This window comes from Phalangium opilio, unplaced genomic scaffold (genome assembly GCF_054372755.1).
Source record: "Phalangium opilio isolate 3A_F unplaced genomic scaffold, DU_Popi_V2 ptg000209l_1, whole genome shotgun sequence".
Classification (NCBI taxonomy): Eukaryota; Metazoa; Arthropoda; class Arachnida; order Opiliones; family Phalangiidae; genus Phalangium; species Phalangium opilio.
Genome location: NW_028324217.1, coordinates 253,502 through 279,862, shown reverse-complemented (window position 1 = coordinate 279,862; position 26,361 = coordinate 253,502). Strand labels below are relative to the sequence as shown.

Genomic DNA, 26,361 nt, shown 5'->3' with positions numbered 1-26,361 from the left:
AAATTTACACACGATGTTACGTTCCACATTAATTAAAAACCTATATATTTTAATTAAGCGTGCCACCGAACCAATTTTAATAACTAATAAAGCAATTAAAATTAAAAGATAACGGACTATCATTAAACCATTAAACTGTTAAATTAAAATTATAGCAAAGTAGAATTTTTAAGCCCTAACCTAACCAGCATTCAATTTTAACACAAACTTAACTAAACTAAACACTAATCTAACTTGGTTATTTGAATTAAAAGTGACAGTGCAATTAAAAAGATAGACCAAAGCAACTTTGAGAAAAATACGTGCAAATTTCGTAATGTTTTCCACCTTCAAATTTCGGTGTGCAAATTTCAATTTTTTGTGTGCAAATTTATCAATTTTCATTTTTGAATTCGGCGTCATCGTAATTCGATAGGATTTTCAGGAAATGGTTTAGGAATTTATTCGGGACTTCTAAATAAGCTAATCTGGTCTAAACTCTGGGTAATGTTCGAATCAAAGACTATGGCGCCTGCCGCAGTAGCTACTAACGGTAGATTTTCTACCAGGCGACGCATTGACAGAAACATCAATAAAAAATACACATTAAATTTATGTATTTAATTAAATTTAATTATTAATTAAACAAGCAACTTTAACTTCTGACAGAACTCAGGGAATTAATTTGGGTGTATGTACTTGGTCATTCATTATATAGTCTTTGATTCAAAACATTTTCAATCAAGTATGCTTTTTCATTTCTTTTTTCTGTTTTCCAGAACTAAAATCCTCAAAGCTTCGTGATATATGGTACTCTTTTTTTAAGAATATAATTAAATGGTCAGATCAAGAAATAATCCCTAATTACTAGTCATTAAATAACAATTAAAACGGCCCCTTTGTTTCAATAGGAGCCTCGCAAGTAGAATAACTCATTATCTTAATAATATAATAATAAATAAATAAATAAATTTTCCAATGTATCATTAGATTAATTATAATTAATTAATTACTAATATAATAAGCATTAAAAACGGTTAACTCTGTCATCTGTCATCTGTCACCAACAACACACATTAACTATCTTAACAAACTCTACTAAACCTTGACACTCAAATAACATAACCTAGAGCAAATGAAACCCAAAATTAAGTTAAATATTTAATTAAAGGCAAACTAATCTATAATTAAACCCTTAAATTAAGAACCATTTAAATTAATTTCTAATTATCCTTAACTAAATTACGCAATTTCTACTAAATATTTTAGCAGCAATATAATGTAGAAGATGACGTTAAAGGGGAGTAAGTAGTTGTAGCTTGTCTGACCATTTCATTATAACTTTCATTGCCTACCTTTGTCCATTCAGTCCCGATTTGGGTTCCTGATAAGACGCGGTAGGCAATGGCCCTTTAAAGTCCACGTCACAACTAAAATCATCCCGGACTCGAAACATTATCACGCCCCCTCTCACTCACTCGCTTGCTCGCTCCATCTAACTACAACTCATCCTTAAGCCTTAGCTACGGGATCAGGGTAAAGCGACTTAAGCCTTGGCTAGCAAAAATTTCAATTTGAGATTTTTGAAGCCATGGCCACAATTGGAGGATATTTCGAGTCAGGGTTGTATTTTAAGTGTGACGTTACGTTCAATAATGTAATAATAGATTTGTAAGAAAGAATAAATGTTTCTTGTAAAAATGTGTAAAAAGTTTGGGGAAAATGGTGCTTACCTCATTGCTGAGAATTTTGGGGCATTGTTGGCATTTGACGGGTTTCTCGCCCTTGTGGTGTCGAGTGTGGGCGTACAACTCGCCCGGTTTCAAGTATTGTCTATAACAGAATCGGCACTTTTGCACTTGATCGTTGGCGTGAGCCAGAGAGTAATGCTCGACCAGTTCGTTCTTTTCCGCCGTCGTAAACTGGCAATTAAGGTCACATTTGTACGGTTTCTCGTCCGCGTGTTCGCTCTGACGATGCGTCTTCCACGGCTTTTCCGTCGTAAAGTTCTTATCACAATCCTCGCATCGAAACACTTCCTTCAACCGGAACTTCTCTTTCGGTTCCTTCTTCTGACGACCGCGAGGTTTGCGCTTCTTGGGAGCCTCTTCCTTCTCAGACTCCGAGCCCGAACTGCCCTCCGATTCGCCACCACCGCCACCTCCGCCAGCACCAGCCCCAGAATCCTCTCTACACCAGAATAAATTAAATACTCCGCGTTAGAATTATAAGGCCCAATTGACACGCGTCGGGAATCGAGGGGGGGATCGAAGGACCGTCGGAAATCGAAGGGGGGGGGGTCGAAGGTCCGTCGGAAATCGGGGGGGGGGTCGAAGGTCCGTCGGAAATCGAGTGGGGGAGTCGAAGGAACTTCGGAAATCGGGGGGGGGGGGTCGAAGGAACTTCGGAAATCGGGGGGGGGGTCGAAGGAACTTCGGAAATCGGGGGGGGGGGGGGGTCGAAGGAACTTCGGAAATCGGGGGGGGGGTCGAAGGAACTTCGGAAATCGGGGGGGGGGGTCGAAGGAACTTCGGAAATCGGGGGGGGGGGAGGTCGAAGGAACTTCGGAAATCGGGGGGGAGGTCGAAGGAACTTCGGAAATCGGGGGGGAGGTCGAAGGAACTTCGGAAATCGGGGGGGTCGAAGGACCGTCCAGGGGAATATAAAAACTAGGGCTATAAGCTCCGAGGGAATTTGAAAACTAGGGCTATAAGCTCCGAGGGAATTTGAAAACTAGGGCTATAAGCTCCGAGGGAATTTGAAAACTAGGGCTATAAGCTCCGAGGGAATTTGAAAACTAGGGCTATAAGCTCCGAGGGAATTTAAAAACTAGGGCTATAAGCTCCGAGGGAATTTAAAAACTAGGGCTATAAGCTCCGAGGGAATTTAAAAACAGGGCTATAAGCTCCGAGGGAATTTGAAAACTAGGGCTATAAGCTCCGAGGGAATTTAAAAACTAGGGCTATAAGCTCCGAGGGAATTTAAAAACTAGGGCTATAAGCTCCGAGGGAATTTAAAAACTAGGGCTATAAGCTCCGAGGGAATTTGAAAACTAGGGCTATAAGCTCCGAGGGAATTTAAAAACTAGGGCTATAAGCTCCGAGGGAATTTGAAAACTAGGGCTATAAGCTCCGAGGGAATTTTAAAACTAGGGCTATAAGCTCCGAGGGAATTTTAAAACTAGGGCTATAAGCTCCGAGGGAATTTGAAAACTAGGGCTATAAGCTCCGAGGGAATTTAAAAACTAGGGCTATAAGCTCCGAGGGAATTTGAAAACTAGGGCTATAAGCTCCGAGGGAATTTTGAAAACTAGGGCTATAAGCTCCGAGGGAATTTGAAAACTAGGGATATAAGCTCCGAGGGAATTTAAAAACTAGGGCTATAAGCTCCGAGGGAATTTGAAAACTAGGGCTATAAGCTCCGAGGGAATTTAAAAACTAGGGCTATAAGCTCCGAGGGAATTTGAAAACTAGGGCTATAAGCTCCGAGGGAATTTGAAAACTAGGGCTATAAGCTCCGAGGGAATTTGAAAACTAGGGCTATAAGCTCCGAGGGAATTTGAAAACTAGGGCTATAAGCTCCGAGGGAATTTGAAAACTAGGGCTATAAGCTCCGAGGGAATTTAAAAACTAGGGCTATAAGCTCCGAGGGAATTTAAAAACTAGGGCTATAAGCTCCGAGGGAATTTAAAAACTAGGGCTATAAGCTCCGAGGGAATTTGAAAACTAGGGCTATAAGCTCCGAGGGAATTTGAAAACTAGGGCTATAAGCTCCGAGGGAATTTGAAAACTAGGGCTATAAGCTCCGAGGGAATTTGAAAACTAGGGCTATAAGCTCCGAGGGAATTTGAAAACTAGGGCTATAAGCTCCGAGGGAATTTGAAAACTAGGGCTATAAGCTCCGAGGGAATTTAAAAACTAGGGCTATAAGCTCCGAGGGAATTTGAAAACTAGGGCTATAAGCTCCGAGGGAATTTGAAAACTAAGGCTATAAGCTCCGAGGGAATATTAAAACTAGGGCTATAAGCTCCGAGGGAATTTTAAAACTAGGGCTATAAGCTCCGAGGGAATTTGAAAACTAGGGCTATAAGCTCCGAGGGAATTTTAAAACTAGGGCTATAAGCTCCGAGGGAATTTTAAAACTAGGGCTATAAGCTCCGAGGGAATTTGAAAACTAGGGCTATAAGCTCCGAGGGAATTTGAAAACTAGGGCTATAAGCTCCGAGGGAATTTAAAAACTAGGGCTATAAGCTCCGAGGGAATTTAAAAACTAGGGCTATAAGCTCCGAGGGAATTTGAAAACTAGGGCTATAAGCTCCGAGGGAATTTGAAAACTAGGGCTATAAGCTCCGAGGGAATTTGAAAACTAGGGCTATAAGCTCCGAGGGAATTTGAAAACTAGGGCTATAAGCTCCGAGGGAATTTAAAAACTAGGGCTATAAGCTCCGAGGGAATTTGAAAACTAGGGCTATAAGCTCCGAGGGAATTTAAAAACTAGGGCTATAAGCTCCGAGGGAATTTGAAAACTAGGGCTATAAGCTCCGAGGGAATTTAAAAACTAGGGCTATAAGCTCCGAGGGAATTTGAAAACTAGGGCCATAAGCTCCGAGGGAATTTGAAAACTAGGGCTATAAGCTCCGAGGGAATTTGAAAACTAGGGCTATAAGCTCCGAGGGAATTTAAAAACTAGGGCTATAAGCTCCGAGGGAATTTAAAAACTAGGGCTATAAGCTCCGAGGGAATTTAAAAACTAGGGCTATAAGCTCCGAGGGAATTTAAAAACTAGGGCTATAAGCTCCGAGGGAATTTAAAAACTAGGGCTATAAGCTCCGAGGGAATTTAAAAACTAGGGCTATAAGCTCCGAGGGAATTTAAAAACTAGGGCTATAAGCTCCGAGGGAATTTTAAAACTAGGGCTATAAGCTCCGAGGGAATTTGAAAACTAGGGCTATAAGCTCCGAGGGAATTTGAAAACTAGGGCTATAAGCTCCGAGGGAATTTGAAAACTAGGGCTATAAGCTCCGAGGGAATTTAAAAACTAGGGCTATAAGCTCCGAGGGAATTTGAAAACTAGGGCTATAAGCTCCGAGGGAATTTGAAAACTAGGGCTATAAGCTCCGAGGGAATTTGAAAACTAGGGCTATAAGCTCCGAGGGAATTTGAAAACTAGGGCTATAAGCTCCGAGGGAATTTAAAAACTAGGGCTATAAGCTCCGAGGGAATTTAAAAACTAGGGCTATAAGCTCCGAGGGAATTTAAAAACTAGGGCTATAAGCTCCGAGGGAATTTAAAAACTAGGGCTATAAGCTCCGAGGGAATTTAAAAACTAGGGCTATAAGCTCCGAGGGAATTTGAAAACTAGGGCTATAAGCTCCGAGGGAATTTTAAAACTAGGGCTATAAGCTCCGAGGGAATTTTAAAACTAGGGCTATAAGCTCCGAGGGAATTTGAAAACTAGGGCTATAAGCTCCGAGGGAATTTGAAAACTAGGGCTATAAGCTCCGAGGGAATTTGAAAACTAGGGCTATAAGCTCCGAGGGAATTTAAAAACTAGGGCTATAAGCTCCGAGGGAATTTGAAAACTAGGGCTATAAGCTCCGAGGGAATTTAAAAACTAGGGCTATAAGCTCCGAGGGAATTTGAAAACTAGGGCTATAAGCTCCGAGGGAATTTGAAAACTAGGGCTATAAGCTCCGAGGGAATTTAAAAACTAGGGCTATAAGCTCCGAGGGAATTTAAAAACTAGGGCTATAAGCTCCGAGGGAATTTAAAAACTAGGGCTATAAGCTCCGAGGGAATTTAAAAACTAGGGCTATAAGCTCCGAGGGAATTTGAAAACTAGGGCTATAAGCTCCGAGGGAATTTAAAAACTAGGGCTATAAGCTCCGAGGGAATTTAAAGACTAGGGCTATAAGCTCCGAGGGAATTTAAAAACTAGGGCTATAAGCTCCGAGGGAATTTAAAAACTAGGGCTATAAGCTCCGAGGGAATTTAAAAACAGGGCTATAAGCTCCGAGGGAATTTGAAAACTAGGGCTATAAGCTCCGAGGGAATTTAAAAACTAGGGCTATAAGCTCCGAGGGAATTTAAAAACTAGGGCTATAAGCTCCGAGGGAATTTGAAAACTAGGGCTATAAGCTCCGAGGGAATTTAAAAACTAGGGCTATAAGCTCCGAGGGAATTTAAAAACTAGGGCTATAAGCTCCGAGGGAATTTAAAAACTAGGGCTATAAGCTCCGAGGGAATTTAAAAACTAGGGCTATAAGCTCCGAGGGAATTTGAAAACTAGGGCTATAAGCTCCGGGGGAATTTGAAAACTAGGGCTATAAGCTCCGGGGGAATTTAAAAACTAGGGCTATAAGCTCCGAGGGAATTTGAAAACTAGGGCTATAAGCTCCGAGGGAATTTGAAAACTAGGGCTATAAGCTCCGAGGGAATTTAAAAACTAGGGCTATAAGCTCCGAGGGAATTTGAAAACTAGGGCTATAAGCTCCGAGGGAATTTGAAAACTAGGGCTATAAGCTCCGAGGGAATTTAAAAACTAGGGCTATAAGCTCCGAGGGAATTTAAAAACTAGGGCTATAAGCTCCGAGGGAATTTAAAAACTAGGGCTATAAGCTCCGAGGGAATTTAAAAACTAGGGCTATAAGCTCCGAGGGAATTTAAAAACTAGGGCTATAAGCTCCGAGGGAATTTAAAAACTAGGGCTATAAGCTCCGAGGGAATTTAAAAACTAGGGCTATAAGCTCCGAGGGAATTTAAAAACTAGGGCTATAAGCTCCGAGGGAATTTAAAAACTAGGGCTATAAGCTCCGAGGGAATTTAAAAACTAGGGCTATAAGCTCCGAGGGAATTTTAAAACTAGGGCTATAAGCTCCGAGGGAATTTTAAAACTAGGGCTATAAGCTCCGAGGGAATTTAAAAACTAGGGCTATAAGCTCCGAGGGAATTTAAAAACTAGGGCTATAAGCTCCGAGGGAATTTAAAAACTAGGGCTATAAGCTCCGAGGGAATTTAAAAACTAGGGCTATAAGCTCCGAGGGAATTTGAAAACTAGGGCTATAAGCTCCGAGGGAATTTAAAAACTAGGGCTATAAGCTCCGAGGGAATTTAAAAACTAGGGCTATAAGCTCCGAGGGAATTTGAAAACTAGGGCTATAAGCTCCGAGGGAATTTAAAAACTAGGGCTATAAGCTCCGAGGGAATTTGAAAACTAGGGCTATAAGCTCCGAGGGAATTTGAAAACTAGGGCTATAAGCTCCGAGGGAATTTGAAAACTAGGGCTATAAGCTCCGAGGGAATTTAAAAACTAGGGCTATAAGCTCCGAGAGAATTTGAAAACTAGGGCTATAAGCTCCGAGGGAATTTAAAAACTAGGGCTATAAGCTCCGAGGGAATTTGAAAACTAGGGCTATGGCTATAAGCTCCGAGGGAATTTAAAAACTAGGGCTATAAGCTCCGAGGGAATTTGAAAACTAGGGCTATAAGCTCCGAGGGAATTTGAAAACTAGGGCTATAAGCTCCGAGGGAATTTAAAAACTAGGGCTATAAGCTCCGAGGGAATTTGAAAACTAGGGCTATAAGCTCCGAGGGAATTTAAAAACTAGGGCTATAAGCTCCGAGGGAATTTAAAAACTAGGGCTATAAGCTCCGAGGGAATTTGAAAACTAGGGCTATAAGCTCCGAGGGAATTTGAAAACTAGGGCTATAAGCTCCGAGGGAATTTGAAAACTAGGGCTATAAGCTCCGAGGGAATTTGAAAACTAGGGCTATAAGCTCCGAGGGAATTTGAAAACTAGGGCTATAAGCTCCGAGGGAATTTAAAAACTAGGGCTATAAGCTCCGAGGGAATTTGAAAACTAGGGCTATAAGCTCCGAGGGAATTTAAAAACTAGGGCTATAAGCTCCGAGGGAATTTAAAAACTAGGGCTATAAGCTCCGAGGGAATTTAAAAACTAGGGCTATAAGCTCCGAGGGAATTTAAAAACTAGGGCTATAAGCTCCGAGGGAATTTAAAAACTAGGGCTATAAGCTCCGAGGGAATTTAAAAACTAGGGCTATAAGCTCCGAGGGAATTTAAAAACTAGGGCTATAAGCTCCGAGGGAATTTGAAAACTAGGGCTATAAGCTCCGAGGGAATTTAAAAACTAGGGCTATAAGCTCCGAGGGAATTTAAAAACTAGGGCTATAAGCTCCGAGGGAATTTAAAAACAGGGCTATAAGCTTCGAGGGAATTTGAAAACTAGGGCTATAAGCTCCGAGGGAATTTAAAAACTAGGGCTATAAGCTCCGAGGGAATTTAAAAACTAGGGCTATAAGCTCCGAGGGAATTTAAAAACTAGGGCTATAAGCTCCGAGGGAATTTGAAAACTAGGGCTATAAGCTCCGAGGGAATTTGAAAACTAGGGCTATAAGCTCCGAGGGAATTTAAAAACTAGGGCTATAAGCTCCGAGGGAATTTAAAAACTAGGGCTATAAGCTCCGAGGGAATTTAAAAACAGGGCTATAAGCTCCGAGGGAATTTGAAAACTAGGGCTATAAGCTCCGAGGGAATTTAAAAACTAGGGCTATAAGCTCCGAGGGAATTTAAAAACTAGGGCTATAAGCTCCGAGGGAATTTAAAAACTAGGGCTATAAGCTCCGAGGGAATTTAAAAACTAGGGCTATAAGCTCCGAGGGAATTTGAAAACTAGGGCTATAAGCTCCGAGGGAATTTAAAAACTAGGGCTATAAGCTCCGAGGGAATTTAAAAACTAGGGCTATAAGCTCCGAGGGAATTTAAAAACTAGGGCTATAAGCTCCGAGGGAATTTAAAAACTAGGGCTATAAGCTCCGAGGGAATTTAAAAACTAGGGCTATAAGCTCCGAGGGAATTTGAAAACTAGGGCTATAAGCTCCGGGGGAATTTGAAAACTAGGGCTATAAGCTCCGAGGGAATTTAAAAACTAGGGCTATAAGCTCCGAGGGAATTTGAAAACTAGGGCTATAAGCTCCGAGGGAATTTGAAAACTAGGGCTATAAGCTCCGAGGGAATTTAAAAACTAGGGCTATAAGCTCCGAGGGAATTTAAAAACTAGGGCTATAAGCTCCGAGGGAATTTAAAAACTAGGGCTATAAGCTCCGAGGGAATTTGAAAACTAGGGCTATAAGCTCCGAGGGAATTTAAAAACTAGGGCTATAAGCTCCGAGGGAATTTAAAAACTAGGGCTATAAGCTCCGAGGGAATTTAAAAACTAGGGCTATAAGCTCCGAGGGAATTTAAAAACTAGGGCTATAAGCTCCGAGGGAATTTGAAAACTAGGGCTATAAGCTCCGAGGGAATTTAAAAACTAGGGCTATAAGCTCCGAGGGAATTTAAAGACTAGGGCTATAAGCTCCGAGGGAATTTAAAAACTAGGGCTATAAGCTCCGAGGGAATTTAAAAACTAGGGCTATAAGCTCCGAGGGAATTTAAAAACAGGGCTATAAGCTCCGAGGGAATTTGAAAACTAGGGCTATAAGCTCCGAGGGAATTTAAAAACTAGGGCTATAAGCTCCGAGGGAATTTAAAAACTAGGGCTATAAGCTCCGAGGGAATTTGAAAACTAGGGCTATAAGCTCCGAGGGAATTTAAAAACTAGGGCTATAAGCTCCGAGGGAATTTAAAAACTAGGGCTATAAGCTCCGAGGGAATTTAAAAACTAGGGCTATAAGCTCCGAGGGAATTTAAAAACTAGGGCTATAAGCTCCGAGGGAATTTGAAAACTAGGGCTATAAGCTCCGGGGGAATTTGAAAACTAGGGCTATAAGCTCCGGGGGAATTTAAAAACTAGGGCTATAAGCTCCGAGGGAATTTGAAAACTAGGGCTATAAGCTCCGAGGGAATTTAAAAACTAGGGCTATAAGCTCCGAGGGAATTTGAAAACTAGGGCTATAAGCTCCGAGGGAATTTGAAAACTAGGGCTATAAGCTCCGAGGGAATTTAAAAACTAGGGCTATAAGCTCCGAGGGAATTTAAAAACTAGGGCTATAAGCTCCGAGGGAATTTAAAAACTAGGGCTATAAGCTCCGAGGGAATTTAAAAACTAGGGCTATAAGCTCCGAGAGAATTTAAAAACTAGGGCTATAAGCTCCGAGGGAATTTGAAAACTAGGGCTATAAGCTCCGAGGGAATTTAAAAACTAGGGCTATAAGCTCCGAGGGAATTTAAAAACTAGGGCTATAAGCTCCGAGGGAATTTTAAAACTAGGGCTATAAGCTCCGAGGGAATTTAAAAACTAGGGCTATAAGCTCCGAGGGAATTTAAAAACTAGGGCTATAAGCTCCGAGGGAATTTAAAAACTAGGGCTATAAGCTCCGAGGGAATTTAAAAACTAGGGCTATAAGCTCCGAGGGAATTTGAAAACTAGGGCTATAAGCTCCGAGGGAATTTAAAAACTAGGGCTATAAGCTCCGAGGGAATTTAAAAACTAGGGCTATAAGCTCCGAGGGAATTTGAAAACTAGGGCTATAAGCTCCGAGGGAATTTAAAAACTAGGGCTATAAGCTCCGAGGGAATTTGAAAACTAGGGCTATAAGCTCCGAGGGAATTTGAAAACTAGGGCTATAAGCTCCGAGGGAATTTGAAAACTAGGGCTATAAGCTCCGAGGGAATTTAAAAACTAGGGCTATAAGCTCCGAGAGAATTTGAAAACTAGGGCTATAAGCTCCGAGGGAATTTAAAAACTAGGGCTATAAGCTCCGAGGGAATTTGAAAACTAGGGCTATGGCTATAAGCTCCGAGGGAATTTAAAAACTAGGGCTATAAGCTCCGAGGGAATTTGAAAACTAGGGCTATAAGCTCCGAGGGAATTTGAAAACTAGGGCTATAAGCTCCGAGGGAATTTAAAAACTAGGGCTATAAGCTCCGAGGGAATTTGAAAACTAGGGCTATAAGCTCCGAGGGAATTTAAAAACTAGGGCTATAAGCTCCGAGGGAATTTAAAAACTAGGGCTATAAGCTCCGAGGGAATTTGAAAACTAGGGCTATAAGCTCCGAGGGAATTTGAAAACTAGGGCTATAAGCTCCGAGGGAATTTGAAAACTAGGGCTATAAGCTCCGAGGGAATTTGAAAACTAGGGCTATAAGCTCCGAGGGAATTTGAAAACTAGGGCTATAAGCTCCGAGGGAATTTAAAAACTAGGGCTATAAGCTCCGAGGGAATTTGAAAACTAGGGCTATAAGCTCCGAGGGAATTTAAAAACTAGGGCTATAAGCTCCGAGGGAATTTAAAAACTAGGGCTATAAGCTCCGAGGGAATTTAAAAACTAGGGCTATAAGCTCCGAGGGAATTTAAAAACTAGGGCTATAAGCTCCGAGGGAATTTAAAAACTAGGGCTATAAGCTCCGAGGGAATTTAAAAACTAGGGCTATAAGCTCCGAGGGAATTTAAAAACTAGGGCTATAAGCTCCGAGGGAATTTGAAAACTAGGGCTATAAGCTCCGAGGGAATTTAAAAACTAGGGCTATAAGCTCCGAGGGAATTTAAAAACTAGGGCTATAAGCTCCGAGGGAATTTAAAAACAGGGCTATAAGCTTCGAGGGAATTTGAAAACTAGGGCTATAAGCTCCGAGGGAATTTAAAAACTAGGGCTATAAGCTCCGAGGGAATTTAAAAACTAGGGCTATAAGCTCCGAGGGAATTTGAAAACTAGGGCTATAAGCTCCGAGGGAATTTGAAAACTAGGGCTATAAGCTCCGAGGGAATTTGAAAACTAGGGCTATAAGCTCCGAGGGAATTTAAAAACTAGGGCTATAAGCTCCGAGGGAATTTAAAACTAGGGCTATAAGCTCCGAGGGAATTTAAAAACAGGGCTATAAGCTCCGAGGGAATTTGAAAACTAGGGCTATAAGCTCCGAGGGAATTTAAAAACTAGGGCTATAAGCTCCGAGGGAATTTAAAAACTAGTGCTATAAGCTCCGAGGGAATTTAAAAACTAGGGCTATAAGCTCCGAGGGAATTTGAAAACTAGGGCTATAAGCTCCGAGGGAATTTAAAAACTAGGGCTATAAGCTCCGAGGGAATTTAAAAACTAGGGCTATAAGCTCCGAGGGAATTTAAAAACTAGGGCTATAAGCTCCGAGGGAATTTAAAAACTAGGGCTATAAGCTCCGAGGGAATTTAAAAACTAGGGCTATAAGCTCCGAGGGAATTTGAAAACTAGGGCTATAAGCTCCGGGGGAATTTGAAAACTAGGGCTATAAGCTCCGAGGGAATTTAAAAACTAGGGCTATAAGCTCCGAGGGAATTTGAAAACTAGGGCTATAAGCTCCGAGGGAATTTGAAAACTAGGGCTATAAGCTCCGAGGGAATTTAAAAACTAGGGCTATAAGCTCCGAGGGAATTTAAAAACTAGGGCTATAAGCTCCGAGGGAATTTAAAAACTAGGGCTATAAGCTCCGAGGGAATTTGAAAACTAGGGCTATAAGCTCCGAGGGAATTTAAAAACTAGGGCTATAAGCTCCGAGGGAATTTAAAAACTAGGGCTATAAGCTCCGAGGGAATTTAAAAACAGGGCTATAAGCTCCGAGGGAATTTGAAAACTAGGGCTATAAGCTCCGAGGGAATTTAAAAACTAGGGCTATCAGCTCCGAGGGAATTTAAAAACTAGGGCTATAAGCTCCGAGGGAATTTGAAAACTAGGGCTATAAGCTCCGAGGGAATTTAAAAACTAGGGCTATAAGCTCCGAGGGAATTTAAAAACTAGGGCTATAAGCTCCGAGGGAATTTAAAAACTAGGGCTATAAGCTCCGAGGGAATTTAAAAACTAGGGCTATAAGCTCCGAGGGAATTTAAAAACTAGGGCTATAAGCTCCGAGGGAATTTGAAAACTAGGGCTATAAGCTCCGGGGGAATTTGAAAACTAGGGCTATAAGCTCCGAGGGAATTTAAAAACTAGGGCTATAAGCTCCGAGGGAATTTGAAAACTAGGGCTATAAGCTCCGAGGGAATTTAAAAACTAGGGCTATAAGCTCCGAGGGAATTTAAAAACTAGGGCTATAAGCTCCGAGGGAATTTAAAAACTAGGGCTATAAGCTCCGAGGGAATTTGAAAACTAGGGCTATAAGCTCCGAGGGAATTTAAAAACTAGGGCTATAAGCTCCGAGGGAATTTAAAAACTAGGGCTATAAGCTCCGAGGGAATTTAAAAACTAGGGCTATAAGCTCCGAGGGAATTTGAAAACTAGGGCTATAAGCTCCGGGGGAATTTGAAAACTAGGGCTATAAGCTCCGAGGGAATTTAAAAACTAGGGCTATAAGCTCCGAGGGAATTTAAAAACTAGGGCTATAAGCTCCGAGGGAATTTGAAAACTAGGGCTATAAGCTCCGAGGGAATTTAAAAACTAGGGCTATAAGCTCCGAGGGAATTTGAAAACTAGGGCTATAAGCTCCGAGGGAATTTGAAAACTAGGGCTATAAGCTCCGAGGGAATTTAAAAACTAGGGCTATAAGCTCCGAGGGAATTTAAAAACTAGGGCTATAAGCTCCGAGGGAATTTGAAAACTAGGGCTATAAGCTCCGAGGGAATTTAAAAACTAGGGCTATAAGCTCCGAGGGAATTTAAAAACTAGGGCTATAAGCTCCGAGGGAATTTGAAAACTAGGGCTATAAGCTCCGAGGGAATTTGAAAACTAGGGCTATAAGCTCCGAGGGAATTTAAAAACTAGGGCTATAAGCTCCGAGGGAATTTAAAAACTAGGGCTATAAGCTCCGAGGGAATTTAAAAACTAGGGCTATAAGCTCCGAGGGAATTTAAAAACTAGGGCTATAAGCTCCGAGGGAATTTAAAAACTAGGGCTATAAGCTCCGAGGGAATTTAAAAACTAGGGCTATAAGCTCCGAGGGAATTTGAAAACTAGGGCTATAAGCTCCGAGGGAATTTAAAAACTAGGGCTATAAGCTCCGAGGGAATTTGAAAACTAGGGCTATAAGCTCCGAGGGAATTTAAAAACTAGGGCTATAAGCTCCGAGGGAATTTAAAAACTAGGGCTATAAGCTCCGAGGGAATTTTAAAACTAGGGCTATAAGCTCCGAGGGAATTTAAAAACTAGGGCTATAAGCTCCGAGGGAATTTAAAAACTAGGGCTATAAGCTCCGAGGGAATTTAAAAACTAGGGCTATAAGCTCCGAGGGAATTTGAAAACTAGGGCTATAAGCTCCGAGGGAATTTAAAAACTAGGGCTATAAGCTCCGAGGGAATTTAAAAACTAGGGCTATAAGCTCCGAGGGAATTTAAAAACTAGGGCTATAAGCTCCGAGGGAATTTGAAAACTAGGGCTATAAGCTCCGAGGGAATTTGAAAACTAGGGCTATAAGCTACGAGGGAATTTGAAAACTAGGGCTATAAGCTCCGAGGGAATTTGAAAACTAGGGCTATAAGCTCCGAGGGAATTTAAAAACTAGGGCTATAAGCTCCGAGGGAATTTAAAAACTAGGGCTATAAGCTCCGAGGGAATTTGAAAACTAGGGCTATAAGCTCCGAGGGAATTTAAAAACTAGGGCTATAGGCTCCGAGGGAATTTGAAAACTAGGGCTATAAGCTCCGAGGGAATTTAAAAACTAGGGCTATAAGCTCCGAGGGAATTTGAAAACTAGGGCTATAAGCTCCGAGGGAATTTGAAAACTAGGGCTATAAGCTCCGAGGGAATTTAAAAACTAGGGCTATAAGCTCCGAGGGAATTTGAAAACTAGGGCTATAAGCTCCGAGGGAATTTAAAAACTAGGGCTATAAGCTCCGAGGGAATTTGAAAACTAGGGCTATAAGCTCCGAGGGAATTTGAAACTAGGGCTATAAGCTCCGAGGGAATTTGAAAACTAGGGCTATAAGCTCCGAGGGAATTTGAAAACTAGGGCTATAAGCTCCGAGGGAATTTAAAAACTAGGGCTATAAGCTCCGAGGGAATTTAAAAACTAGGGCTATAAGCTCCGAGGGAATTTAAAAACTAGGGCTATAAGCTCCGAGGGAATTTAAAAACTAGGGCTATAAGCTCCGAGGGAATTTAAAAACTAGGGCTATAAGCTCCGAGGGAATTTAAAAACTAGGGCTATAAGCTCCGAGGGAATTTGAAAACTAGGGCTATAAGCTCCGAGGGAATTTGAAAACTAGGGCTATAAGCTCCGAGGGAATTTGAAAACTAGGGCTATAAGCTCCGAGGGAATTTAAAAACTAGGGCTATAAGCTCAGAGGGAATTTGAAAACTAGGGCTATAAGCTCCGAGGGAATTTAAAAACTAGGGCTATAGGCTCCGAGGGAATTTGAAAACTAGGGCTATAAGCTCCGAGGGAATTTGAAAACTAGGGCTATAAGCTCCGAGGGAATTTGAAAACTAGGGCTATAAGCTCCGAGGGAATTTAAAAACTAGGGCTATAAGCTCCGAGGGAATTTGAAAACTAGGGCTATAAGCTCCGAGGGAATTTAAAAACTAGGGCTATAAGCTCCGAGGGAATTTGAAAACTAGGGCTATAAGCTCCGAGGGAATTTGAAACTAGGGCTATAAGCTCCGAGGGAATTTGAAAACTAGGGCTATAAGCTCCGAGGGAATTTGAAAACTAGGGCTATAAGCTCCGAGGGAATTTAAAAACTAGGGCTATAAGCTCCGAGGGAATTTAAAAACTAGGGCTATAAGCTCCGAGGGAATTTAAAAACTAGGGCTATAAGCTCCGAGGGAATTTAAAAACTAGGGCTATAAGCTCCGAGGGAATTTAAAAACTAGGGCTATAAGCTCCGAGGGAATTTAAAAACTAGGGCTATAAGCTCCGAGGGAATTTAAAAACTAGGGCTATAAGCTCCGAGGGAATTTAAAAACTAGGGCTATAAGCTCCGAGGGAATTTGAAAACTAGGGCTATAAGCTCCGAGGGAATTTGAAAACTAGGGCTATAAGCTCCGAGGGAATTTAAAAACTAGGGCTATAAGCTCCGAGGGAATTTAAAAACAGGGCTATAAGCTCCGAGGGAATTTGAAAACTAGGGCTATAAGCTCCGAGGGAATTTAAAAACTAGGGCTATAAGCTCCGAGGGAATTTGAAAACTAGGGCTATAAGCTCCGAGGGAATTTGAAAACTAGGGCTATAAGCTCCGAGGGAATTTAAAAACTAGGGCTATAAGATCCGAGGGAATTTAAAAACTAGGGCTATAAGCTCCGAGGGAATTTAAAAACTAGGGCTATAAGCTCCGAGGGAATTTGAAAACTAGGGCTATAAGCTCCGAGGGAATTTAAAAACTAGGGCTATAAGCTCCGAGGGAATTTGAAAACTAGGGCTATAAGCTCCGAGGGAATTTAAAAACTAGGGCTATAAGCTCCGAGGGAATTTAAAAACTAGGGCTATAAGCTCCGAGGGAATTTAAAAACTAGGGCTATAAGCTCCGAGGGAATTTGAAAACTAGGGCTATAAGCTCCGAGGGAATTTAAAAACTAGGGCTATAAGCTCCGAGGGAATTTAAAAACTAGGGCTATAAGCTCCGAGGGAATTTAAAAACAGGGCTATAAGCTCCGAGGGAATTTGAAAACTAGGGCTATAAGCTCCGAGGGAATTTAAAAACTAGGGCTATAAGCTCCGAGGGAATTTAAAAACTAGGGCTATAAGCTCCGAGGGAATTTAAAAACTAGGGCTATAAGCTCCGAGGGAATTTAAAAACTAGGGCTATAAGCTCCGAGGGAATTTGAAAACTAGGGCTATAAGCTCCGAGGGAATTTAAAAACTAGGGCTATAAGCTCCGAGGGAATTTGAAAACTAGGGCTATAAGCTCCGAGGGAATTTAAAAACTAGGGCTATAAGCTCCGAGGGAATTTAAAAACTAGGGCTATAAGCTCCGAGGGAATTTAAAAACTAGGGCTATAAGCTCCGAGGGAATTTAAAAACTAGGGCTATAAGCTCCGAGGGAATTTGAAAACTAGGGCTATAAGCTCCGAGGGAATTTAAAAACTAGGGCTATAAGCTCCGAGGGAATTTAAAAACTAGGGCTATAAGCTCCGAGGGAATTTAAAAACAGGGCTATAAGCTCCGAGGGAATTTAAAAACAGGGCTATAAGCTCCGAGGGAATTTGAAAACTAGGGCTATAAGCTCCGAGGGAATTTAAAAACTAGGGCTATAAGCTCCGAGGGAATTTAAAAACTAGGGCTATAAGCTCCGAGGGAATTTAAAAACTAGGGCTATAAGCTCCGAGGGAATTTAAAAACTAGGGCTATAAGCTCCGAGGGAATTTAAAAACTAGGGCTATAAGCTCCGAGGGAATTTGAAAACTAGGGCTATAAGCTCCGAGGGAATTTAAAAACTAGGGCTATAAGCTCCGAGGGAATTTGAAAACTAGGGCTATAAGCTCCGAGGGAATTTAAAAACTAGGGCTATAAGCTCCGAGGGAATTTAAAAACTAGGGCTATAAGCTCCGAGGGAATTTAAAAACTAGGGCTATAAGCTCCGAGGGAATTTGAAAACTAGGGCTATAAGCTCCGAGGGAATTTAAAAACTAGGGCTATAAGCTCCGAGGGAATTTAAAAACAGGGCTATAAGCTCCGAGGGAATTTGAAAACTAGGGCTATAAGCTCCGAGGGAATTTAAAAACTAGGGCTATAAGCTCCGAGGGAATTTGAAAACTAGGGCTATAAGCTCCGAGGGAATTTGAAAACTAGGGCTATAAGCTCCGAGGGAATTTAAAAACTAGGGCTATAAGCTCCGAGGGAATTTAAAAACTAGGGCTATAAGCTCCGAGGGAATTTAAAAACTAGGGCTATAAGCTCCGAGGGAATTTAAAAACTAGGGCTATAAGCTCCGAGGGAATTTGAAAACTAGGGCTATAAGCTCCGAGGGAATTTAAAAACTAGGGCTATAAGCTCCGAGGGAATTTGAAAACTAGGGCTATAAGCTCCGAGGGAATTTAAAAACTAGGGCTATAAGCTCCGAGGGAATTTAAAAACTAGGGCTATAAGCTCCGAGGGAATTTAAAAACTAGGGCTATAAGCTCCGAGGGAATTTGAAAACTAGGGCTATAAGCTCCGAGGGAATTTAAAAACTAGGGCTATAAGCTCCGAGGGAATTTAAAAACTAGGGCTATAAGCTCCGAGGGAATTTAAAAACAGGGCTATAAGCTCCGAGGGAATTTGAAAACTAGGGCTATAAGCTCCGAGGGAATTTAAAAACTAGGGCTATAAGCTCCGAGGGAATTTAAAAACTAGGGCTATAAGCTCCGAGGGAATTTAAAAACTAGGGCTATAAGCTCCGAGGGAATTTAAAAACTAGGGCTATAAGCTCCGAGGGAATTTGAAAACTAGGGCTATAAGCTCCGAGGGAATTTAAAAACTAGGGCTATAAGCTCCGAGGGAATTTGAAAACTAGGGCTATAAGCTCCGAGGGAATTTAAAAACTAGGGCTATAAGCTCCGAGGGAATTTAAAAACTAGGGCTATAAGCTCCGAGGGAATTTAAAAACTAGGGCTATAAGCTCAGAGGGAATTTAAAAACTAGGGCTATAAGCTCCGAGGGAATTTGAAAACTAGGGCTATAAGCTCCGAGGGAATTTAAAAACTAGGGCTATAAGCTCCGAGGGAATTTAAAAACTAGGGCTATAAGCTCCGAGGGAATTTAAAAACAGGGCTATAAGCTCCGAGGGAATTTAAAAACAGGGCTATAAGCTCCGAGGGAATTTGAAAACTAGGGCTATAAGCTCCGAGGGAATTTAAAAACTAGGGCTATAAGCTCCGAGGGAATTTAAAAACTAGGGCTATAAGCTCCGAGGGAATTTAAAAACTAGGGCTATAAGCTCCGAGGGAATTTAAAAACTAGGGCTATAAGCTCCGAGGGAATTTAAAAACTAGGGCTATAAGCTCCGAGGGAATTTGAAAACTAGGGCTATAAGCTCCGAGGGAATTTAAAAACTAGGGCTATAAGCTCCGAGGGAATTTGAAAACTAGGGCTATAAGCTCCGAGGGAATTTAAAAACTAGGGCTATAAGCTCCGAGGGAATTTAAAAACTAGGGCTATAAGCTCCGAGGGAATTTAAAAACTAGGGCTATAAGCTCCGAGGGAATTTGAAAACTAGGGCTATAAGCTCCGAGGGAATTTAAAAACTAGGGCTATAAGCTCTTACCCTGAGCTTTCTTCATCAGAGCTGGATTTCTTGGCTGCCTTTTTGGCTTTGGGCGTGGCTTTCTCCTCGGACTTTTTGCGTTTATTCCTAGTTTGTGGGGCGGGGCTGGGCGTGTAATCGGATCCATCTGAATCGACGGATTCCTCGCCTCCCCCTAAATCCATATCGAAATCCTCATCGTCGGCGGAATCGGGTTGGGCTTCAGGAACTTCTCCCTCCTCCTCCTCGGGCGCTTCCTCTCCTTCGGCGCCACCTTCCTCCTCATCCCCCTTCTCGGGAATTCCTCCTCCTCTGGGGACCATCGTTGGTGACGGGTCCACTTTCTTTTTCGTGTATTTCCGCTTGGCGGGCGCTTTCCTCTTAGAGGGCGTGTCCTCCTTTGTCGTCGATGCTGCGCAAATGAAGAAACAATGCCTCGCCTGTTAACTACTACTACAAAAGGACAAGTACAGGGTCAAAAGTACCAAGTACTTACTCGTGGCAACAGGTTCCTCTTCCTGGGGAGGCGCCCCTCCTTCATCCGACTCAACGTCATTCGAAGCCAAACTGCAATTGCAATGAAGGCGTAGAACGTTAACCGCGAGCTTTAGGAAGGACATGACACAACAAAGACGGGCAGTGGTCAGTCGCTTACCTATAAAGTTTGAAGCACTTTTCGCAGGGATGAATTCCTTTGCGGATCAAAATATCCTGAGCGAATATTTCGTCTTCGGGAGGATCAAACCAAACCGGACAACCGCGAGATTGAAATCTCTCAAATGGAAAACGGAACTTTTGAACTTTCTTGCCAATACTAGGTTTTGAGGCGATGTCCTGCGTTACAACAAAGTGAAGCCTTAAGTACTTTCCTTCCCTCAAACCAATGAAAAAGACTTACTTTGGGAACTCCAGGACAGAATAATTGCTCGTTATCGAGCATTAGGAAGGCATTTTCTACAACGGTATCAAAAACCTCGCCACTGACGAGATCAATGTATTCCGTTTGGAAAGGGTCGCGAAATAACGTTAAGACGGTCAATTTTCCTTTCTTGGAAAAGAGGAGTCTAGTTGGCACGTCGCTGAACGAGGACACCGTGATAACGGCATTTTCTAAAGCTACTTCTAACTGTTCAATGGCCCCGTCACGATTTCTACGATACTTGAAACAGTATTTGTCTGCAAAACATTAATAGACCATTGTTGTCAAGTCGCGTTCACATTGATTTGATTTCGTGGTCTTTCTAAAGATCAATTACCTAAATTTTTGGTTGACAAGTGATTGACTAAATCGGACAGAGCCGAAAATGGTGGCGTCTCTTGGAAGAGGGCCAACCATTTTTTAGGATTGGGGGGACCACCCTCTTCCGCGGGTTTCTCGTCACTAGGTCCCGCCCCGCTATCTCCTATCTCAACTGGGTCCGTTTGAATGCATTTTGATGGTTTCGATTGGGATGAAGAAGCTAATTCGGTGGTCAATGAAGAAATTTTCATAAAAATTAACCCAATGATTCCTATTTAATGGGGTCCAGAAGGGTGGTGGGTGACTTACCCGTGGCGGCGGCGGCGGTAGTCGCCGTTTCCGGTTTTCCCAATAAATGTTGATGCAAATAAAAGGCCGCGTGTTTCGCGCGGTTAACGTTTAGAAGATCTTCGTCTTCCATTTTATTTCAAAAATTGTGGCCAAAGTATTTACGTACAATAAGAGGAAATATCAAACATTGCCGGAATGTACAGATAATATCTGCAAGTACACAATAATACCTCATTTTAACCTCAATTACGCAATGATCACTATGCAATTTACCACAGGGTTCATACAACGATTTCCCCTTTATTATTCCTCGAGTTCCCCCCTATATATTTCCCCAGGTTTGATTCCCCCCCCCCAATCCAACCATACTACATACTTGGGATTAAGACAAACAAGGGCCGAAAACCAGAGTTACGGGCCGAAAACCAGAGTTACGGGCCTGCCCAAAGTTTAGTGTAATGCTATTTCTATGGAAGGTATGGTTATGAACATTTTCCTTAATTTCTCGGCCCCTGTTTGTCTTAATCCCAAGTATTTAGTATGGTTGGATGGGGGACAAACTGGACTATAACATACTAAAAGGACATCCCCTTATCTCTAATAGAACAAGAGTTACGAGCCTCCAAAGTATATTTTCGAAAATCAAAAGTAACATTCTAGCCATAAGTGAGACGCTAACAAAAGTTGACCAAGATATTGACGTAACCTTTAGTTTAAAGTATCCTTGTATGAGGGGCAACTAGGACTATAACATACTCAAAGGGCTTCCCCGTATCTCTTGTAGAACAAGAGTTATGAGCCTCCAAAGTTCAGCGTCAAAAATCATAAGTAACATAATAACAGTAAGTGAGACGATACCAAAAGTTGACGAACATTTTGCTAAATTACTCGACACCTGTTTGACGAAACCCCAGGTTTTTAGTATGGTTAGATGGGGGACAAATTGGACTATAACATACTCAAAGGACATCCCCGTATTTCTAGTAGAACCAGAGTTATGAGCCTGCAAAGTATAGTCTAATGCTATTCCTATGGAGGGGTTGTTTGTTTACGTTTTGCCTAATTACTCGGCCCCTGTTGGCCGTAGCCCTACGTTTCTAATATGGTTCGATTGGGGACGAATAGGACTATAACATACTCAAAGGACATCCCCCTATCTCTAGTAGAACCAGAGTTATGAGCCACCAAAGTTGGGTGTAACGCTATTCCTATGGAGGGGGTATGTTTGCGAACATTTTGCTTAATTAATCGGCCCCATACTAAGTTTTTAGTATGGTTAGAGGGGGGACAAATTGGACTATAACATACCCAAAGGACATCCCCATATCTCTTATTGAACTAGAGTTATGAGCCTCCAAAGCCGAGTGTGAAAAATCCCATGCTAACCCTATGGAGGGAATGTTTACGAACATTTTTCTTTATTTATTATCCGGCCCCTGTTTGCAAATTTACTCGGACCTTACAAAATATGTCCCTTATTTTGACTAAAAATTCTGAATTCCCCATAGGTTCCCCCTTTTTCGTGGTTTGTATGAACCCTGTCAGCATCCCTTGAAAACTTTTCGCAATGACAACTTCAGGTTAATTTACTTTCGTAATGGAAACGGGATGGGGGGCGTTAAGGGGGAAAGTAAGTTCGCCCCCCCCCGAAAAAAATCAATATTATGATCAATGAGGCATAGAAACAGTTCTCAGCAACCATACACTTAGTGCCACTCTTAGAATGACACAAATATCTACCGGTGGGGTTTGGCCCCTTTCAAGACTGCAACTCCGTAATTCCCGCGTTAATTCTTTTTAATGTCAGATTAGGGCTTGTTATTAATTATAAAAATTTGTAAACAAAATAGTTAAGAAATTCAGTGTGATTTAAAATAATTCGTAATTTTCAAAATCTTCCAAAAAACTAATTTAGAAGAAAATACTATAAAACTGCTTTTCAAATTTCCAAAAAGAATTAAGTTAATTAACCTAAATTTTAAATAAAAAGTCCCGTTTTCAAAAATTAACTAACTCGAGACTACAGTCTTCAAGTCGAAAAAAATAATTAAGTTTTAATTAAAATTAAAATTAAATAAATCCCGTGATATTTAATTAAATTAATTATAAAACTATTACTAACCGGCATTAAATTCAATAAATGTTTTGAATAATCGCGTATAAAAACAAGCGTGGCGTTATGAGGCTCCGCTGAAAAACCGCATTGCTCTTTGAGAGAAGAACGCGCTAAGCCTAAAACGCAACTTCTAAGAACGAGTGCCAAAAAATGGCGGCCAAAGGGAAGCTAAAAATGGCCGACCTCGTCTTTCCCGCGCCAAAGGGAAGATAGAACGCGACAGACGGAGAAGACGAAGCCCGGGGCCGCCGCTAGACTACTCAAAGGGAGCACGAAAGCAACCGTGAAAGTCCGCCATTTTTGCTACTCTTAGCTCTAATGCCGCCGAACCAAACCCCGAACAATACCGCACCGTCAAAAATCGATTTTACAATGAAATTCTTCACAAATTACACCCAAAAACTGTAGAAAACACGCCATTTTCAATGCAAAATTTTAAGGTAAAAATGGCAAGGCAATATTTACACGTATTTAGGAATTATATCTATTATACTCCCTTTACGCCCAGATTTTTTTAATACAATGAAATTAATATTTAAATCAAAGTCTTACCTTGAATAGGCCTATTTTTGTAAAAATAAAACTAAATTACAATTTAATATAAAGGATGTCATTAATGTAGATTCATTTTAAGACTGATCAATGCCGACTCAATTTATAAATTGAGTCGGCATTGGACTGATTAACGGATTATGGGCAAAATCTTTGTAGGCTCAAGACCAAGGCTTAGTGATTTATTCTATCATGCTCATAAACAATGTCATGCCAGAAAAATTATTCTTACCGTGAATTTACGTGTTGGTTATGGAAGATTTATATGTACATTCAACCGTTTTCATAAACTAAACCAATTAATCTCTTTTAATTACAAATAACCCGACGTTTAGACGAGCCTCGAAAGGCACTTCTTCCCAACTTCGTTGCGGAGGCCGGACTGACACAAAAAGGACAAGGACTATAGTTAAACGCCGCTAACGCGTCACTACCACTCAATAGGCTTACGGACTAGACAAAAGAAAACAGTATAGGAAATAAGCAAAGATGAGTTTGGACACGATCACTATAAATTTAAAATTGTATTATTATACTTGTTAATTGTAATTGTTCTGTTACAAAATTAACAAAAAAATGTCGGTGAAATTTTGATATATCATTTTAATTTAGTATTAAGATTTTTTATTAATTTTCATATTAGAACGCGTGTAGCATTTACGCGGAGCAGTCGATATTTTCTTTGTCTCCGTTGAGGTTGGCGATTCGGATCATTTAAAGTTAATTTTCGCGTTAACAGTAATATTAATTAAACCATCTAGAACTTTAGCGAGTATTCCTAGCCAAAATGAAGATCGAAGAAGTTAAAGTTAGCACGAAAACTCAAAGAATCGCGGCTCACAGTCACGTTAAAGGGCTGGGCTTAGACGAAGCGGGCATGGCCATCCCCGTTTCGGCCGGACTGGTGGGTCAAGAAATGGCCAGAGAAGCGGCCGGTGTCATTGTCGAGTTAATTAGAAGCAAGAAAATGGCTGGCAGAGCGATTTTACTGGCGGGTCCACCCGGAACGGGCAAAACGGCCATCGCCTTAGCCATTGCGCAAGAACTGGGTAACAAGGTTCCCTTCTGTCCCATGGTGGGCAGCGAAGTTTACTCGTCCGAGGTGAAAAAAACGGAGATTTTGATGGAGAACTTTCGTCGCGCCATTGGTCTACGTATCAAAGAGACGAAAGAAGTCTACGAAGGTGAAGTAACAGAGTTGACGCCCTGCGAAACTGAGAATCCCTTGGGCGGATATGGGAAGACAGTCAGCCACGTCATTATCGGACTGAAGACTGCCAAGGGTGTTAAACAACTGAAACTGGACCCGACTGTTTACGAAAGTCTTCAAAGAGAAAAGATCGAACTGGGGGATGTCATTTATATTGAAGCTAACAGTGGAGCCGTCAAACGTCAAGGTCGGTCCGATTCCTACGCGACCGAGTTTGACTTGGAAGCCGACGAATACGTCCCCCTACCCAAGGGAGACGTTCATAAAAAGAAGGAGGTCATTCAGGATGTGACGCTTCACGACTTAGGTAAATATCACCACCACACCCAGTGTTTTCAGGCTTACAATGCTTACAATACATCAACTTTGTTATTCTAGATTTCGCCAACGCCAAACCACAAGGAGGTCAGGACATCCTTTCCATGATGGGTCAACTTATCAAACCGCGGAAAACGGAAATCACGGATAAACTGCGTCGGGAAATCAACAAAATCGTCAATAAGTACATTGACCAAGGCATAGCGGAATTGGTGCCGGGCGTTCTCTTCATAGACGAAGTTCACATGCTAGATATCGAGTGCTTCACTTATCTGCACCGCGCTTTGGAATCGACCATCGCCCCCATCGTCATCTTCGCCACCAACAGGGGTCACTGCGTCGTCCGCGGCACCGAAGACATCGTCTCCCCCCACGGAATTCCCTTGGATCTCTTGGACAGGTTGATGATCATCCGTACTTTGCCCTATTCCAAGGATGACATGGTGCAAATTATTCGCATCAGAGCGCAGGCCGAGGGTTTGGAGTTGGACGAAGAGTGCTACAATCTGCTGGGGGAAACGGGGACCAGGGCCACCTTGAGATACGCCGTCCAACTGTTGAGTCCCGCTAGTTTATTAGCCAAAGTTAACGGGAGATCCGTCATCAAGAAGGAAGACATTGTAGAGATTTCTGAGTTGTTTCACGACGCCAAATCCTCCGCCAAAATATTGGCCGAACAGGGAGATAAATACATGAAATAAAAATATATAGTTGTAATTGCATCGTTGTCATTTTGTTCATTACCTACCGACCATCTTTGTAATATTACTCGCCTTGTTTCATCAATAAAATTTGCTTTGTTGACCTAATCTTCGTTGCGTCATTAATGAATAGAGGCATATTTCTTGGTGTCTTCTATAAGTTTTAACTATCCTTGTAAAGGGGACAAATGCCACGATGACATACTCAAAGGACATCGCTGTACCTCCAAAGGTATGGCGTAAATAAGCCCATGTTAATCCTATGGAGAGGGTATGTTTGTGAACGATTTGCTTAATTACTCGGCCCCTGTTTGTCGTAGCCCTAAGTTTTTAGTATGGTTGGATGGGGGACAAATTCGACTATAACATCCTCAAAGGACATCCCCCTAGATCTAGTAGAACCAGAGTTACGAGCCTCCAAAGTTTATTGTTAAAAATCAAAAGTAACATAATAACAATAAGTGAGACAAAAAATAAGTTGACGACGATATTGAGGTAGCCTCAAGTTTAAAGTATCGTTGTATGGGGAGCAAAGAGTACTATAACATATCCAAAGGAGATCCCCGTATCTCTAGTAGAACAAGAGTTATGGGCCTCCAAAGTTCAGCGTCAATAATCATAAGTAACATAATAACAATAAGTGAGACGATACCATAAGTTGACGAACATTTTCCTTAATTACTCGGCTCCTGTTTGTCGTAGCCCTACGTTTTTAGTATGGTTGGATGGGGGACAAATTGGACTATAACATACTCAAAGGGCATCCCCGTATCTCTAGTAGAACCAGAGTTACGAGCCTCTAAAGTTGGGTGTGACGCCATTCCTATGGCATGTTTTTGAACATTTTGCTTAATTACTCGGCCCGTGTTTGTCGTA

At 41.7% G+C, this 26,361-nt stretch overlaps 2 protein-coding genes across 2 annotated transcripts in view; one reads left to right on the top strand and one right to left on the bottom strand.

Moving 5' to 3' along the window:
* Window positions 1-23,660, bottom strand: part of LOC149618081 (uncharacterized) — a 138,792-nt gene extending 115,132 nt beyond the window's left edge. The window contains exons 1-8 of the mRNA XM_089853868.1: window positions 23,489-23,660; window positions 20,607-20,798; window positions 20,314-20,517; window positions 19,956-20,233; window positions 19,713-19,891; window positions 19,554-19,624; window positions 19,079-19,469; window positions 1,713-2,169 (exon numbers count right to left, since the gene is read on the bottom strand). Of these exons, the coding sequence (XP_089709994.1) occupies window positions 1,713-2,169; window positions 19,079-19,469; window positions 19,554-19,624; window positions 19,713-19,891; window positions 19,956-20,233; window positions 20,314-20,517; window positions 20,607-20,718 (1,692 nt within the window). The 5' untranslated portion in view covers window positions 20,719-20,798; window positions 23,489-23,660. The remainder of the gene's footprint in view (window positions 1-1,712; window positions 2,170-19,078; window positions 19,470-19,553; window positions 19,625-19,712; window positions 19,892-19,955; window positions 20,234-20,313; window positions 20,518-20,606; window positions 20,799-23,488) is intronic.
* A 203-nt stretch (window positions 23,661-23,863) lies between these two features.
* On the top strand, window positions 23,864-25,593 carry pont (RuvB-like helicase pontin). Its single transcript, XM_089854001.1, has 2 exons — window positions 23,864-24,773; window positions 24,845-25,593. Exons 1-2 carry the CDS (start codon window positions 24,044-24,046, stop codon window positions 25,483-25,485), a joined length of 1,371 nt encoding a protein of 456 aa, XP_089710127.1. The 5' UTR covers window positions 23,864-24,043; the 3' UTR covers window positions 25,486-25,593.
* Window positions 25,594-26,361: the final 768 nt, after the last annotated feature.

What these genes read in the sequence shown, in the direction of transcription:
- pont (XM_089854001.1), top strand. Translation starts at nt 24,044, where the DNA reads ATGAAGATCGAAGAAGTTAAAGTTAGCACGAAAACTCAAAGAATCGCG. An exon ending in TGTGACGCTTCACGACTTAG is followed by an intron (nt 24,774 to 24,844) that starts GTAAATATCACC and finishes TTGTTATTCTAG; the next exon opens with ATTTCGCCAACGCCAAACCA.